The following is a 19,595-nucleotide window of genomic DNA, read 5'->3' on the forward strand; positions in this document are numbered from 1 at the left end:
TATGCATGCATGCATGCATGTGTGTATGTATGTATGTGTGTATGTATGCATGTATGTTATGCATGTATGGGTGTATGTGTGTATGTATGTGTGTATGTGTGTATGTATGTGTGTGTGTATGTATGTATGTATGTATGTATGTATGTATGTATGTATGTATGTATGTATGTATGTATGTATGTATGTATGTATGTATGTATGTATGTATGTATGTATGTATGTATGTATGTATGTATGTATCAAAAGAATAAGTGTGTGGCTTTATTTTTCTGAGGAAAAATCTGGCTAAGGAAAGACTCGATACTTAAGTTGGCCTTTGTGCCGCATCTCTCTTTCCTAGGAACTCCCTCGATTAATTTTTCCATACACGAAAAACCTAGTATTCGAAATAAAAAAACTTATTATATATGTGTATGTATATATATATATATATAGACACATATATATATATACACATATATATATATATATATATATATATATATATATATGTGTATATATATATATATATATACACACATATATAATATATATATATATAATATATATATATATATATATACACATATATATATATATATATATATATATATATATATATATATATATATATACACATGTATATATATATATACACATGTATATATATAATATATATATATATATACATGTGTATATATATATTACATGTGTATATATATATATATATATATATATATATTATATATATATATATATATATAATATATATATTATATATATATATCTGTTTATATATATATATATGTGTATATATATATATGTGTGTGTATATATATATATGTGTGTATATATATATACATATATATATATATATATATATATATACATATATATATATATATATATACTTAAATTTTTTTTCAAAAATACAAATCGTTTGAAATTTTTTCTTTGTTTCTTTATTTACAATCAGATTATTGTTCTTATGAATAGTTGTATGACATTCTGGCTAGCAAAGTATGAAAATATTATTAATTTTTATAAGGAGGAGATTTAGTTGTCTTTATGACAATATACGTATTATACTTACTATTTGTATTTTTTTTACCACAAATTTATTATGGCAAGTCATAGTCCATTTTTCGTATGTATTCTAGTAAAAAGAGATGCACAAACTGTGATTGATTATGTGCGTTCTATTTTGAAGTATGCAAACTTTTTAATAGAGTAAGGATACCAGCAGTTTCATTATCATGGACCAACAATTGCTCTGCTTCTAGAACACTTACCCTACATTGAACCCTACCATTGGCTATACAATAAGTATTACAATGTGATGACTTTATTAAATGGGATGCCCAACATGAGGGATCATTACCAAGAAGGAATCTGGCTAGCTACCGTACCTTATTTCATATTTGACCTTCGATATGCGGAATTATGGAAAGAGCAACAAGAAGCACAAGATATGATGAATGCATATCAAACTCCGAGCCTGCCAAGCATAGAGGGTAGTCGTTCATCATCTTTGGAATATCACCCTATGTCTGATGATGAATGGTTTAGACACTTAGACACCAAGCCAATGATGAAGCAAAAGATCAAGATCCATCTGATTTTATTTACTAATAAGTAATTTTTTTTTTTTTTAGGAAAATGTTAAATTAGCAGTTTTTAGTAGTTTTAATAATTAGTAGTTATGTAATTAGACTACTACTCCTTATAAATGTTAGCATTCCTTTTCAAGGATTAATAAATAAAATTCTAGTTTGTTCTTTTTATGTTATGTGCAATTTGTCAATCATATTATGAATCATGATTGTTGTACGAATTACAAATTTAGTAGGATAACTTAATAAGTAGTTTGTTTCTTGCCCAGGAAGAAATGTCCAATAAACCTGGAAGTAGATCCAAAACTCGAGCAACTCTTAAGGAGTTGACCTCTCTGACCAAGAATTTAGCCAAGGCTATGACTTTTCAGCTGAACCGTCAACAAGAGCCTGACCTGGCTGGCGAGGTGTTTAAGAAAGTAGCCTTTAGGAATCCACCCGTCTATGATGAAAAAGAGGACCCAACCAGTCTTGAGAACTGTATTAGGGAGTTTGATAAACTGTTTACTGCTGTTAGGTGTGATGATGATATAAAAATCAACAATGCTACATACTACCTAAGAGAGGAAGCTGATTTATGGTGGTCCCAAAGGAAGGAGCCTTTGACGACTCAAGAGGAGTTTGGGTGGGAGAATTTAAGGAAGCCTTGAGAATCAAGTTTTACCCACCTCACTTAAGGAAAAAGAAGTGCCTAGAGTTTACCAACTTGAGGATGGGGACCATGACTGTCAATGAATACTACTCTAAGTTCATAGAGTTAATGAGGTTTGCACCTGAAATGGTTCCAACTGAAATTTTGAAGGCTCAACGATTTGAGCAAGGGTTGACCTTGTCCATTCAAGGGAAATTGGGAGGGGCTAACTTTAATAGCCTTGATGAAGTGTATGGGAGAGCTGCCCATCTATTCGGGATCAAGGGAAGAGAGCTGGAAGTGAATCCTGGAGATAAAAGGAAGGGTTCTTGTAATGGGTTTCAAGGTGGAGATAAACGTAAAAAGACTAATGGGGGATTCAAGCAAGGAAAGGATGATAAAAGTAATGGGAATAACAACAATCGTAGTCAATCTGAAATTGGAAAGTCCAAGAGAGTCTACTACTGCAAAAGATGTCCAAGAAACCACCCAGGGAAGGATTGTGAAGGAAATCTGGTAACTTGTAGGATCTGTAGCAAGTTAGGCCAAGAGAATACGAGTGCTTCCAGAAAGACTCAACATCGGCAAATCCTAAGCCAACCCAGAATCAGGGAGGTAACGGAAACAAAGGACTCCAACAGCAAGCGGTGACCCATAATCGTGTTCCTCCTAAGAATGGGAACGGAGGAGACAATCAAGCTAAGACAAATAATCAAGGTCGAGTGTTTGTCATGAGCAATCGTGAGGCTGAAACGACTGCAGGCATAGTGACTAGTACTTTCTTTATCTCTTCTATTCTAGTTAAGATTTTATTTGATTCAGGAGCTTCTCATTCTTTTATTTCAAAACCATAGTGGAGAAACTTAAGTTGGGAAAACCCGAACTTATAAGCATGGATATAGTCATACCTTCTGGAGATGTCATTAACGTTTCTAAGCTATATAGAGATGTTTTAGTGACTATAGCAGGGGTAGAATTTCCTTCAGACTTAATTGAATTCGAGTTAGATGACCTAGATGTTGTTATGGGAATCGATTGGTTGGGAAGATTCAAAGCCCAAATAGACTGCAGAGCCCAAACAGTGACCTTGAAAGGCCCAAAAGGAGTCAAAGTAACCTATAGAAAAATCAGTCAGAAGCCCAGCCCAAGAATGATTTCTGCTATGCAACTCAAGAATTGTATAAGAAAGGGGTATCCATTGTACTTCTGTAATATACAAAAGTTGGAGGTAGAAAAAGAGAAGATGGAGAATATTCCCGTAGTTAATGAATTTCAGGATGTCTTTCCTGAAGAAATCCCTGGAATGCCTCCAATAAGGGAAGTGGAGTTCACCATAGACTTAGTGCCTCGAAATGGCCCAATATCTAAAGAACCATATCGTATGGCTCTAGCTGAAATGAATGAGCTTAAAACTCAGTCAGAAGAGTTATTAGAAAAGGGCTACGCAAGGCCCAGTGTATCCCCATAGGGTGCACTTGTCTTATTTGTAAAGAAGAAGGATGGTAGTCTAAGGTTGTGCATCGACTACCGTGAGTTGAACCAAGTGACCATTAAGAATAAGTATCATCTCCCAAGGATCAATGATTTGTTTGACCAACTGAAAGGAGGTGGAATTTTCTCTAAGATTGACTTAAGGTCAGGGTGTCATCAGTTAAGAATTGCTGATAAGGACATTGCTAAGACCGCTTTTAGGACACGTTATGGCCATTATGAGTTAACAGTAATGCCTTTTGGATTGACTAATGCGCCAGCAGTATTTATGGATTTCATGCACCGAATTTTCAAGCCATGCTTAGACCAATTTGTGGTAGTATTTATAGATGATATATTGGTTTACTCTAAGAATGAAGAAGAGCATGAGAAACACCTTCGAATAATTTTGTCAACCCTCCAACAGAAGCAGTTGTATGCAAAGTTTTTGAAGTGTGAGTTTTGGTTGGAAAAAAAGGCATTTCTGGGCCACGTCATTTCTAATGAGGGTGTTGCCGTTGATCCAGCAAAGATTGAAGCCGTTAGTGAATGGCCTACTCCAAAGAATGTGACTGATATAAGAAGTTTTCTAGGTCTAGCAGGTTATTACAGACGTTTTGTTAAGGAGTTCTCGAAAATAGCCCGACCTATGACTTACCTTATGAAGAAAGAGTCCAAGTTAATTTGGAGCCCAGAATGTGAGAAAGCCTTCACCATCCTAAAAGAAAGACTACAATGATGCATCTAAACATGGTCTAGGGTGTGTTTTAATGTAAAATAGAAGAGTCATTGCTTATGCATCAAGGCAACTGAAGCCATATGAAGTCAACTACCCTACTCATGACCTAGACTTGGCCGCAATAGTTTTTGCTTTAAAGATTTGGCGTCATTATTTCTATGGGGTGACATGTAAGATATACACAGATCACAAGAGTTTGAAATACATTTTCACCCAAAAGGATTTGAATATGAGGCAAAGGAGATGGTTAGAATTCATAAAAGACTACGATTTGGATATCCAATACCATGAAGGGAAAGCCAATGTAGTGGCATATGCCTTAAGTAGGAAGACAAGTCATACCTTAAGTACTATGGTGGTGGCAGATTAACTGTGTTTAGACTTTCAGAAGATGAATCTTGAAGTTATGCAATATCGAGAAGTAGAGAAAATGTGTAGTGCATTAACCATTCAACCCTCTATGTTTGATCAAATTAGGGAAGCGCAATTAAAGGATGAAAAGATGGAAAAGATAAAAGAAAAGGTGAGGGAGGGTCATGCTGGGGACTTCGAAATTTATGAAGATGGAAGCTTAAGAATGGAAGGAAGGTGGTGTATACCCGAAGCTTGCGAAGATTTAAAGTTGAAAATCATGGAAGAAGGCCATAATTCTCCATATTCTATGCACCTAGGGGGCGATAAGCTGTATAAGGCTTTAAAGAAGAATTTCTGGTGGGCTCGTATGAAGTTGGACATAGCTAAATTTGTTTCCAAATGCTTAACATGTCAAAAGGCAGGTAGAATCGGAATAGGATTAGGAAACTAAAAGATAGATCTTTGAGAAAAGATAATTAGTTTTAGCTAGGATACACTATCTTTTATGATCATATAGCTAGAATAGAGGAATATTCCATAAGATAAATAGTCTAGATGCCAATTAACCAAAAGATAAAACAAACAAATTAACCAAAAGATAAAAGTAAAACAAAGTAACCAACTTGGATACAACTCACTGGAGTGAGTTGCACCGAAATTGGTTTTAAAGAATTTTTTTCAAAAAAAAAAATCTTATATAAATCCTTTTTGAATTTTTATTTTAAAATATTTTTAATTTTATTAACCAATAACTTGAATTAGATTTGTGAACTTAGGCCCAATATATAATTTGGGCATATTTGAAAAACTCATAATTTAATATGCTAATCTTCTTCAATCAAGTCCACGAAATCATCCTTCTTAATTGAAGGATACTTGCAGCTTTGAAATGCAAAATGGTCCAAATTCAATAAATAAAAAGATCAAAAAATATATTAATCTTGAGTTGCCTTGCTGCATCTGTGTCATTCTTGATTTGAATGCTCAACTAGGATATTTAAACATTCAAGAGAAACGCCAACTTTGAACAAGAACAATTAGAATTCAAAAATTAGTAACAAGGATATTTCTTAATGAATGATCATTATTGAAACACTCACAAAGAATCTCAAACACACTCAAACCACTCCTGGAATTTTGTTGTTTAAATACTAATAAGATTAAGTCTCGTAAAAATCTTATTAATGGTCGAAATTCAGATTCATGAAAGAATCATAAGCTTGACACTATTTTATGTAAATTCACTATAATTGTTATTTATCTCTTAATGAGGCTAGACTTGTATTATTTATAGTAAAAGAAGCAAGAAAACCTTGCTCTCCAAGACATCCATAAGCCACAATTTACCACTAGTAAATTAGGAAAGAGTTCTCCCTTAATTTAGCCTAGAATCTAACTAAACTTAAGGAAACAATAACTTATGGAAAGCTATGCAATACTTTACTTAATTACAACCGAATTACACGAAACTCAAGGATACGCCTTGCAAGCCTCTCATTCCACAAGTTTAAGGTAACTTTCCTAAAATACAACCACAACAACTTAGACTGCTAATAACCCAAAATAAGTTATAATTTTTGGACTTTAGTAAAACTAAAAACAACTCACCTAAGTAACTATTATTTTAACTAACGATGACACTTACTTACTATGCTAATCTTCTGCAATCTAGTCCACGAAATCATCCTTATAAATTGAAGGATCAACAAATCCAATACTAAAACACTACTTACAGTAGGATATTTAAACATTCTAGAGAAACGCCAACTTTGAACAAGAACAATAAGAATTCGAAAAATAGTAACAAGAATATTTCTTAATGAATGATCACTCCCGAAACACTCAGAAGCAATCTCAAACTCACTCAAACCACTCCTGAAATTAAGTTGTTTGAATACGAATAAGATTAACACTCCTAAATATCTGATTAATGGTCGTAATTAAGATTCGTGAAACAATCATAAAATTAACCCAATTTTATTATAAAAATATATTGTTTCATGAATCTTAAATTCGACAATTAATCAACCACTCCTCCCACACCACTCATCTAACAAGTTTTAGGTAACTTTCCTACAATACAACCACGACAACTTAGACTCATAATAAACCAAGATCAGTTATAATTTTCGGACTTTAGTAAAACGAAAAACAACTCAGCTAACTAACAAAGATTTTAACTAACGATGACACTTAGTTACAATGCTAATCTTCTTCAATCTAGTCCACGAAATCATCCGTATTCATTGAATGATCAACAAATCCAAAACTAAAATACTACTTGCAGCTTTGAAATGCAAAATGGTCCAAATTCAATAAATAAATAGATAAAAAAATATATTGATCTTGAGTTGCCATACTGCATCTATGTCATTCTTGATTTGAATGCTCAACTAGGATACTTAAACATTGAAGAGAAATGCCAACTTTGAACAAGAACAATAAGAATTCGAAAAATAGTAACAAGGATATTTCTTAATGAATGATCATTATTGAAACACTCACAAAGAATCTCAAACACACTCAAACCATTCCTGGAATTAACTTGTTTAAATACTAATAAGATTAACACTCGTAAAAATCTGATTAATGGTTGAAATTAAGATTCATGAAACAATCATAAACTTAACACAATTTTATGTAAATTCACTATAATTGTTATATATCTCTTAATGAGGCTAGACTTGTATTATTTATAGTAGAAGAAGAAAGAAAACCTTGCTCTCCAAGACATCCATAAGCCACAATTTACTACTAGTAAATGAGGAAAGTATTCGCCCTTAATTTAAGCCTAGAATCTAGCTAAATTTAAGGAAACAATAACTTATGGAAAGCTATGCAATATTTTACTTAATTACAACTGAATCACATGAAACTCAAGGATACGTCTTGCACGCCACTCATTCCACAAGTTTAAGGTAACTTTCGTAAAATACAACCACGACAACTTAGACTGCTAATAAACCAAAATAAGTTATAATTTTTGGACTTTAGTAAAACTAAAAACAACTCAGCTAACTAACTATTATTTTAACCAACGATGACACATATTTACAATTCTAATCTACTTCAATGCAATCCACGAAATCATCCATATTAATTGAAGGATCACTAAATCCAACACTAAAACACTACTTACAGCTTTGAATTGCAAAATGGTCCAAATTCAATAAATAAATAGGTTAAAAAATAAATTGATATTGAGTTTCCTTGTTGCATCTGTGTCATTCTTGATTTGAGTGCTCAACTAGGATATTTAAACATTCAAGAGAAACGCCAACTTTGAACAAGAACAATAAGAATTCGAAAAATAATAACAAGGATATTTCTTAATGAATGATCATTATTGAAACACTCACAAAGAATATCAAACACACTCAAACCACTCCTGGAATTAAGTTGTTTAAATACTAATAAGATTAACACTCGTAAAAATCTGATTAATGGTTGAAATTAAGATTCATGAAACAATCATAAACTTGACACAATTTTATGTAAATTCACTATAATTGTTATTTATCTCTTAATGAGGCTAGACTTGTATTATTGATAGTAGAAGAAGAAAGAAAACCTTGCTCTCCAAGACATCCATAAGCCACAATTTACTACTACTAAATGAGGAAAGTATTCGCCCTTAATTTAAGCCTAGAATCTAGCTACATTGAAGGAAACAATAACTTATGGAAAGCTATGCAATATTTTACTTAATTACAACTGAATCACATGAAACTCAAGGATACGCCTTGCACGCCACTCTTTCCACAAGTTTAAGGTAACTTTCCTAAAATACAACCACGACAATTTAGCCTGCTAATAAACAAAAATTAGTTATAATTTTTTGACTTTAGTAAAACTAAAAACAACTCAGCTAACTAACTATTATTTTAACCAACGATGACACATATTTACAATGCTAATCTTCTTCAATGCAATCCACGAAATCATCCATATTAATTAAAGGATCACTAAATCCAACACTAAAACACTACTTACAGCTTTGAATTTCAAAATGGTCCAAATTCAATAAATAATAAATAGATCAAAAAATATATTGAACTTGAGTTGCCTTGCTGCATCTGTGTCATTCTTGATTTGAATGCTCAACTTGGATATTTAAACATTCAAGAGAAACGCCAACTTTTATAAATAACAAGAAGAATTTGAAAAATAGTAACAAGGATATATCTTAATGAATGATCACTCCTGAAACACTCACAAAGAATCTCAAACACACTCAAACCACTCCTGGAATTAAGTTGTTTAAATACAAATAAGATTAATACTCCCAAAAATCTGATTAATGGTTGAAATTAAGATTCATGAAACAATCATAAAGTTAACACAATTTTAATATGAAAATATATTGTTTCATAAATCTTAATTTTGACCATTAATCAACCACTCATCCTACACCACTCATCTCACAAGTTTAAGGTAACTTTCCTACGATACAACCACGACAACTTATACTCCTAATAAACCAAAATCAGTTATGATTTTCGGACTTTAGTAAAACTAAAAACAGCTTAGCTAACTAACAAAGATTTTAACTAATGATGACACTTAATTACAATGCTAATCTGCTTCAATCTAGTCCACGAAATCATCCTTATTAATTGAAGGATCAACAAATCCAAAACTAAAACACTACTTACAGCTTTGAATTGCAAAATGGTCCAAATTCAATAAATAAATAGAATAAAAAATATATTCATCTTGAGTTTCCTTGCTGCATCTGTGTCATTCTCGATTTGAATACTGAACTAGGATATTTAAACATTCAAGAGAAACACCAACTTTGAACAAGAACAATAAGAATTTGAAAAATAGTAACAAGGATATATCTTAATGAATGATCACTCCTGAAACACTCACAAAGAATCTCAAACACACTCAAACCACTCCTGAAATTAAGTTGTTTAAATACGAATAAGATTAACACTCCCAAAAATTTGATTAATGGTCGAAATTAAGATTCATGAAATAATCATAAAGTTAACACAATTTTCATATAAAAATATATTGTTTCATGAATCTTAATTTCGACCATGAATCAACCACTCATCCTACACCACTCATCTCACAAGTTAAGGTAACTTTCCTACAATACAACCACGACAACTTAGACTCCTAATAAACCAAAATAAGTTAATTTTCTGACTTTAGTAAAACTAAAAACAACTCAGCTAACTAACAAAGATTTTAATTAACAATGACACTTAATTACAATGCTAATCTCCTTCAATCTAGTCCATGAAATCATCCTTATTAATCAAGGGATCAACAAATCCAAAACTAGAACACTACTTACAACTTTGAATTGCAAAATGGTCCAAATTCAATAAATAAATAGATTAATAAATATATTGATCTTGAGTTTCCTTGCTGCATCTGTGTCATTCTTGATTTGAATGCTTAACTAGGATATTTAAACATTCAAGAAAAACGCCAACTTTGAACAAGAACAATAAGAATTCGAAAAATAGTAACAAGGATATTTCTTAATGAATGATCAATATTGAAACACTCACAAAGAATCTGAAACACACTCAAACCACTCCTGCAATTAAGTTGGTTAAATACTAATAAGATTAACACTCATAAAAATCTGATTTATGGTCGAAATTAAGATTCTTGAAACAATCATAAACTTAACACAATTTTATGTAAATTCACTATAATTGTTATTTATCTCTGAATGAGGCTAGACCTGTATTATTTATAGTAGATGAAGAAAGAAAACCTTACTCTCCAAGACATCCATAAGCCACAATTTACTACAAGTAAATTAGGAAAGTATTCGCTCTTAATTTAAGCCTAGAATCTAGCTAAATTTAAGGAAAAAATAACTTATGGAAAGCTATGCAGTATTTTAATTATTTTCAATTGAATCACATGAAACTCAAGGATACGCCTTGCACGCCACTCAATCCACAAGTTTAAGGTAACTTTCCTAAAATACAACCACGACAACTTAGACAGCTAATAAACCAAAATAAGTTATAATTTCTGGACTTTAGTAAAACTAAAATGAACTCAACTAACTAACTATTATTTTAACCAACGATGACACATATTTACAATGCTAATCTTCTTTAATGCAATCCACGAAATCATCCATATTAATTGAAGGATCACTAAATCCAACACTAAAACACTACTTACAGCTTTGAATTGCAAAATGGTCCAAATTCAATAAATAATAAATAGATCAAAAAATATATTGAACTTGAGTTGCCTTGCTGCATCTGTGTCATTCTTGATTTGAATGCTAAACTAGGATATTTAAACATTCAAGAGAAACGCCAACTTTTATAAAGAACAATAAGAATTCGAAAAATAGTAACAAGGATATATCTTAATGAATGATCACTCCTGAAACACTCACAAAGTATCTCAAACACACTCAAACCACTCCTGGAATTAAGTTCTTCAAATACTAATAAGATTAACACTCGTAAAAATCTGATTAATGGTCGAAATTAAGATTCATGAAACAATCATGAACTTAACACAATTTTATGTAAATTCACTATAATTGTTATTTATCTCTTAATGAGGCTAGACTTGTATTATTTATAGTAGAAGAAGAAAGAAAACCTTGCTCTCCAAGACATCCATAAGCCACAATTTACTAGTAGTAAATTAGGAAAGTATTCGCCCTTAATTTAGGTCTACAATCTAGCTAAATTTAAGGAAATAATAACTTATGGAAAGATATGCAATATTTTACTTAATTTCAACTAAATCACATGAAACTCAAGGATACGTCTTGCACGCCACTCATTCCACAAGTTTAAGGTAACTTTCCTAAAATACAACCACGACAACTTAGACTGCTAATAAACCAAAATAAGTTATAATTTTTGGACTTTAATAAAACTAAAAACAACTTAGCTAACTAACTATTATTGTAACCAACGATGACACATATTTACAATGCTAATCTTCTTCAATGCAATCCACGAAATCATCCATATTAATTGAAGGATCACTCTCCAACACTAAAACACTACTTACAGCTTTGAATTGCAAAATGGTCCAAATTCAATAAATAATAAATAGATCAAAAAATATATTGAACTTGAGTTGCCTTGCTGCATCTGTTTCATTCTTGATTTGAATGCTCAACTTGGATATTTAAACATTCAAGAGAAACGCCAACTTTTATAAAGAACAATAAGAATTCGAAAAATAGTAACAAGGATATATCTTAATGAATGATCACTCCTGAAACACTCCTAAAGAATCTCAAACACACTCAAACCACTCCTGGAATTAAGTTGTTTAAATACTTACAAGATTAACACTCGTAAAAATCTGATTAATGGACGAAATTAAGATTCATGAAACAATCATAAACTTAACACAATTTTATGTAAATTCACTATAATTGTTATTTATCTCTTAATTAATGAGGCTAGACTTGTATTATTTATAGTAGAAAAAGAAAGAAAACCTTGCTCTCCAAGACATCCATAAGCCACAATTTACTACTAGTAAATTAGGAAAGTATTAGCCCTTAATTTAAGTCTAGAATCTAGCTAAATATAAGGAAACAATAACTTATGGAAAGCTATGCAATATTTTACTTAATTTCAACTGAATCACATGAAACTCAAGGATACGCCTTGCACGCCACTCATTCCACAAGTTTAAGGTAACTTTTCTAAAATACAACCACAACAACTTAGACTGCTAATAAACCAAAATAAGTTATAATTTTTGGACTTTAGTAAAACTAAAAACAACTTAGCTAACTAACTATTATTTTAACCAACGATGACACATATTTACAATGCTAATCTTCTTCAATGCAATCCACGAAATCATCCATATTGATTGAAGGATCACTAAATCCAACACTAAAACACTACTTACAGCTTTGAATTGCCAAATGGTCCAAATTCAATAAATAATAAATAGATCAAAAAATATATTGAACTTGACTTGCCTTGCTGCATCTGTGTCATTCTTGATTTGAATGCTCAATTTGGATATTTAAACATTCAAGAGAAATGCCAACATTTATAAAGAACAATAAGAATTCGAAAAATAGTAACATGGATATATCTTAATGAATGATCACTCCTGAAACACTCACAAAGTATCTTTAACACACTCAAACCACTCCTGGAATTAAGTTGTTTAAATACTAATAAGATTAACACTCGTAAAAATCTGATTAATGGTCGAAATTAAGATTCATGAAACAATCATAAACTTAACACAATTTTATGTAAATTCACTATAATTGTTATTTATCTCTTAATGAGGCTAGACTTGTATTATTGATAGTAGAAGAAGAAAGAAAACCTTGCTCTCCAAGACATCCATAAGGCACAATTTACTATTAGTAAATTAGGAAAGTATTCGCCCTTAATTTAAGCCTAGAATCTAGCTAAATTTAAGGAAACAATAACTTATGGAAAGCTATGCAATATTTTACTTAATTTCAACTGAATCACATGAAACTCAAGGATACGCCTTGCACGCCACTTACTCCACAAGTTTAGGGTAACTTTCCTAAAATACAACCACGACAACTTAGACTGCTAATAAACCAAAATAAGTTATTATTTTTGGACTTTAGTAAAACTAAAAACAACTTAGCTAACTAACTATTATTTTAACCAACGATGACACAAATTTACAATGCTAATCTTATTCAATGCAATCCACGAAATCATCCATATTAATTGAAGGATCACTAACTCCAACACTAAAACACTACTTACAGCTTTGAATTGCAAAATGGTCCAAATTCAATAAATAATAAATAGATCAAAAAATATATTGAACTTGAGTTGCCTTTCTGCATCTGTGTCATTCTTGATTTGAATGCACAACTAGGATATTTAAACATTCAAGAGAAACGCCAACTTTTATAAAGAATTATAAGAATTCGAAAAATAGTAACAAGGATATATCTTAATGAATGATCACTCCTGAAACACTCACAAAGAATCTCAAACACACTCAAACCACTCCTGGAATTAAGTTGTTTAGGCCTACTGGTTTTAGGATACCTAAGAGTACTGCTGTTAAATTTGGGATCCCAAGGCCTAAGATGAAAGCTGATGTAAGGAATACCAAGAGGAGAAGGAAGCTAACTTAACGCTAACCTCATGTGATTGAGGAGTCTAGTGAGGATGAGAGTGATGATGATTTTGATGATGAAAGTAGTGGGATGGTATTTTATGGAATCTTTCAATGCCTACACTAAGCCCTACAGGGACTTACCTGTACTAACCCTACTTTAAGGTATTGTTTTTTTTTTGTTTGCCTTTTCTTGCTTTTAAGTCTTACACTTAATTAATGAATTGGTTTATCATTTTTTTTTTTTTTGCAGAAATAAGAACATGGTGCATGAAGAGGACTGGAGCAAGGTTTGATAAAGCTATGGACATGGGTCCAAATGAACTCACATAGTATGCAAAGAGGAATTTGGAAGCAAGAAGAGATGAGTCAAGGTTCTATTATGCCACGACATGTAGAGGTGGTGAGTGTGAGGTTATGGATGGCAATGTGAACTTCCTTTATTAAGCTTACAACATCTAAATGTGGGTGTGACTGGAGCAAGGTTTGATAAAGCATCCCTTGCAAACATGCTCTATGGGTCATATTCAATCAAAGGCTTTAGCCTGCTGATTTTGTTTTCCCATTCTTCAAGGGGGTAGCATACAAGCTCACCTATGGGGATCATATCCACCATATGCCTGACCTCACTGAGTGGCCTGAGTTCAACCTCCCTCACATTGCCCCCCTAATATCAAGAGACCACCTGAGAGACCTACAAAGCAAAGGAGGAGAGAGCCTAATGAAGCTAAAAAGGGAAGAGGCACAACTCAGTTACACTAGTGGAAAAAAGTCTACCCGATACGGTCAAAATCGAACTTACTGATGCGGTTTTGATCCGCATTGGATAGGCTCGCAGCAGCTCACTAATGTATTCTGATGCGGTCCAAAACCGCATCAGAATACGATAATCTGATGCGATTTTACCTTAGAACTGCATCAATTAATTTGATTAACTGATGCGGTTTTAAGGTAAAACCGCATCAGTTTATCGTTTTCTGATGCGGTTTTCTAAAGAACCACATTAGTATGTAGCCTTGATGTCAAAAAAAAAGTTGCAGGCTTGCAGCTGCAGGTCTGCACATTTAACATTCTTCAATTTTTGGCACTAGGTAAATAAATCATCTCAATGTTTGGCGCAATAATTTCCCACTATATTAGTCTAAAAATATACCAAACCAAACATATATATACAACAATAATAAATTATACAAAAACAAAAATGATACAAAATACATATAAATAAGAATTTATACATAGAAACTAAATAAATTCATAGAAATAACATTATAATATAAATAAAGAAAATACACAAATATACAAAAGTAAAAATTTAACATATACAAAATATTACAAACCTAAAAATCGAGACTACATGAAAATTAAGAACTAAATCCCAAAATAACCGACAATAATGAGAATTTATATATAAAAACAAAACGAAATGGAAATTAGATCTAAAAACTCATTATACAAAAATTGCAATATACGAAATTGCAATATACTAATTATACGAAAATTACAACATACGAAACGAAATAATTGCAATTATCCAGTAATTATACGAAATCGAAAATTAGATTTAAAATCTAAAATTAGTAAACGAAGGAACTAAAAAAACGAAAATTAGAAAAAAAAATTAAGATACGAAAAAAACGAAAATTAGAAAACGAAGGAACCAAAAAACACTACCCAGATAAACGAAAATTAAGAATCGAACAAAAAATCAAACGAAAATGAAGCCTCAAAAAATGAAACGAAAATGGATTCTAAAATGAAAAAATCAAACGAAATAAAAACCAAAACTGTTATGTAGTGTAAAACTGGTAAACTAATACAACAACTCCTAAAGATAGGTTCTCGAAACTGGAGACTTGTGCAGCAATGATTGGCTCGAATCCCGATGCTAACTCCTGACCAGCAACCTGCAAAAAGGGACCCACCCTGGAGGTTTGGGTGGTATTTCCCCCTCCGATGCTTAAGTCAGATGTCAGGGATGTAAAGAAACTTTTAGAGAGAGAAAGTAGAGAGAGAGAGAAGAATTTATGACAGAGTAACAGTACTATGCTCTGGAAAAACGTACCTATCACCCTGAAATCAAGGACTATTTATACTGTTTGAAATGACTGTTGTACCTTGATGTCACCCTAATTTGGGAGCATCTGATTAGCTAATCAATAAGATGGTGACATGTGGCAGTGATTGATTGGTCAGTTGATGTGAATCTTGATGAAGATTAAGAAGATTTCACTAAAGTTGGGCTCTTTGATGTAGTTTAGCGGATTTGATCGAAAGTTTGTTTGTATTTTTTTGTATTTTTTATGTATTTCGTAACAAGATATGATGAACCCAGGTGTATTTCAGCTCACGGTTCAACTAGGGGTTTTGATTCACTTGTAAAACAAGGGTTTTTGGATTCTCTCCTGAAACTCAAATAACTCAAACTCATCTAACTTATTATTATGCTCGAAAATCCCTTTATATAGTACAAGATTTTCCTAAACCTAATTGAATTAGAAAAACAACTAAACTTATTTATCTTTATCTTAAGGATCAAGATAAATAATCATCCTATCTTTAGCTAACCTATTTCACACGCCTAAACATAATATAATTAGGAAATACTTTGACTCAATGATAAGGAATTAGACTCCTAAATATAATAGGATTCCTTTATCATTTACACACTTAATTAAAATAAACAGAAATTAAAAACCCTAAATTACATAGAATCCTAACAGAACTAGAATTCCATATAATTATTATTATTTCCATATCATCAGTACACCTCACTTTCATACAAAGGTGCAAACTATTCTTGCTGGGCCTAAGTACAACTTTTGGGCCATTAAAGGGACTTTTAGTACTCTTCCTTCAGGAAAACGTACTTTTAGCCCTGCAAGCTGTTGGCCTTTTGTACTTTGCCTTCACAAGCGTATGCCACATGTAGGGCTCTGATGAGGCCACGTGTCAGCTTGATAGCCGCTGATTTTTAGGCTACAACATTTGCCCCTTAAAAGAGGGAGTTATCATCTTTTAGGTGCCAAGACGGTTAATCTTCCTCTTTTAACCGACCTGGAACTGCTCTTTTCTTTTTCAAAAAAGGGCGCCACTTTGCCGGTCTCCACAGGTCAAACCCTATGAACAACGGTTACTTTTTACCGGATGAGGGGGTCATTTTCACCCCTCTATAAATATGGGACTTAGTCGCTCCTGGAATCATTTTAACATTGCTGAGAAATTTTCTAGAAAGAGAGACTCTGCAATTTTTACTGAGCTTTTAGAGAGAGAAACTACTCCCGTCCAAGCCTTTGCAATTGTCACTTTGCTCGTCCGAGGTCTCAAGTCGTCTTTGACATTCGTCCGAACTCGTCTTCTCAACTCTCTTTCTTGCTTTCACACATATTTTAAGAAAATGAGCTCGTCTTCTTCATCGAACAAACCCGGCCGCTCAAGGGTTGGTACTAGCCCTAGAACAGAGGGCCTATCCTCTTCGACATCTTCTAGAGTTGGACCCATCTTGGCCGGACATGCATTCTTTTTCTTTTCTCATGGCCGGCAAAGTCAGACGACCCAGTCTTTACCTGTGCAGGGTAATCTGGCGCGCGTCAAGCAAACAGCTCGTATCAGACGAGGAGTTAACCTGCCGGCCTCCAGCTCGGAAATGGAGACATCTACTGGACGGATTCCCGCTGACGGAGAGCGCGAAGTCCAAAGTGCTCGTCCAGCAATCCCAAGCCCTTCCCCTGAACATGCCTAGGGAGAACAAGAAATCAGAGGCTCCCCGGATCCCAGCCCGTCCATACGTAGGACGGTTTCGGATGAGCCACAGACGGCCAGCTCTTCTAACCCTGCTAGCGATTCAGAGGAGCCGTCGACAACTTCGTCTGAAATAAGACGGCGGCTAGGTCCTCTTTCTGACCCTAGATTTATCCTGGCCGATAACACTTGGCTGGGACGATTAGGCTCGGACCTTAGACCTTTTTCAGTGGTTATGCCCATGCCGGGATACCACTTTGTTCTTCCTGGCCGAGAGGATACTATATTTAGTGCCCCGCCAGGGCATTTTGCCGTTTATCGCCTGGCATTAGATGCCGGCCTGCGCTTTCCTCTTCACCCTTTCATCAGCCAGCTTCTTCATTACTATGGCATAGGACATAATCAACTTGCCCTAAACTCTTGGCAAAACATCCTTACCTTTCTGGCCGTTTGTAATTTAAAAGGAAAAGATCCTTCTCTGGCCGCCTTCACCCATATTCATTACGTTGCCAAGGTTCCTAGAACCGTTGAAGGAAGCTGGCTGAGTGTATGCAACCGTCAAGGATTCTTGACGTCTTGGGATAAGACATCCAAAATGCACTCTTGGAAGGTGAATTTCCTTTTCGTCCAAGCGCCCAGTAAAGCGGTTGCTAATCGGCTTCGATATTTTAGCCGATCCAACACTAACACTGGACGGATGGCTTCGTAACTGGAACTAGAGAGTAACTCTGCCGAGGAGATGGTGGAGTACTTCCGGATTTCGGAGTATTCCATGGAAGACGTCTCTTTCAAGGGTCCGTCCAATTGGATCCCCTTTAAAGAGATGTTTTATCATGATAACTTCGTAGTCACTGCCGGCCTGCGGCAGGACGAGGACAGAGGTATAACTACTAAAAATCTTCTAAGTAAAATTCCCGGCCTGATTATCATTCGTCTAACACCTGCTTTTTTATTGTCTTTTTGCAGATTCAGCCAGAAGTAAACTGAGGAAATCTTGGATAGGAGACATGAGCTCGTCTAGATTTGCCGATACTCTCTGGAAGGAATACAGCAAATCAGGTGCCGAAAAGATGGCCGACACCCTGGTATGATCACTTCTCTTTTTTTTTCTTTTTTTTTCTTTTTTTTTTTTTTTGAGCAAAGCGTCCAAGCAATAGCTGGACGAGCTGCTTCTTTTGAAAGGCATTCCATCTAGATGAAGACTGGACGAGCTGTCTCTCTGAGGGGCAATTCGTCCAGTTCGATTGCATGACGGGTTGCCTCTTCGAGAAGCAGTACGTCCAGATGGGTGCTGGACGAGCTGTCTATTCGAGGAGCAACTCGTCCAGGTTGATTCCTTGACGGTCTGCCTCTTCGAGGAGCAGTACGTCCAGATGAGTGCTGGACGAGCTGCCTATTCGAGGAGCAACTCGTCCAGGTGGATTCCTTGACGGGCTGCGTCTTCGAGGAGCAGTACGTCCAGATGAGTGCTGGCCGAGCTGCCTCTTAAAAGAGCCATTCGTCCAGACGATGGCTGGACGGTCTGCCTCCATGACGAGCAGGACGTCCAGATGCATCCAGACGATTTCCTCCTTTGAAAAGCCTCTAATTTGTTACATCTTCAATCTTTCGGAAAAATGCCCAACCTCCAAAGCCTTGGCTGAGAAGGCGGCGGCGAAGAAGCGGCCGGCCGGCACCAGTGAAGCCACTCCTCCTAAGAAGGCAAAGGGATTCACTGCTAAGAAGAAGAAGACGACACGGCCGGTCCCTAAGGTCGTGATCGATATACCGGCCAAGGAGGAGGCCAAAGAAGAACCGACCGAGATTGGCTCACTGGCCCTCGTGACCTACGTCGGCCCTGCCGAGCAGCCTGCCTCTTCACAACCTGACGAGGTTGTTGTCCTGGACGATGCAGGACAATCTTCTTAGCCGGACGCGGCTGCAGACGGGTCTGCTTTCTCTGGACCAGTGGCCCAGCTGGTAGGCCAGATGC

The 19,595-nt window shown here is 34.4% G+C and overlaps 1 protein-coding gene across 1 annotated transcript; it reads left to right on the top strand.

The window, feature by feature from the left end:
* The first annotated feature begins 2,313 nt into the window (after window positions 1-2,313).
* Window positions 2,314-3,691, top strand: LOC104908275 (uncharacterized). Its single transcript, XM_010697370.1, has 3 exons — window positions 2,314-2,739; window positions 2,793-2,985; window positions 3,078-3,691. The coding sequence occupies exons 1-3, from the start codon at window positions 2,314-2,316 to the stop codon at window positions 3,689-3,691; spliced, it is 1,233 nt and encodes a 410-aa protein (XP_010695672.1).
* Window positions 3,692-19,595: the final 15,904 nt, after the last annotated feature.

This window comes from Beta vulgaris, chromosome 5, assembly GCF_026745355.1.
Source record: "Beta vulgaris subsp. vulgaris cultivar EL10 chromosome 5, EL10.2, whole genome shotgun sequence".
Lineage (NCBI taxonomy): Eukaryota > Viridiplantae > Streptophyta > Magnoliopsida > Caryophyllales > Amaranthaceae > Beta > Beta vulgaris.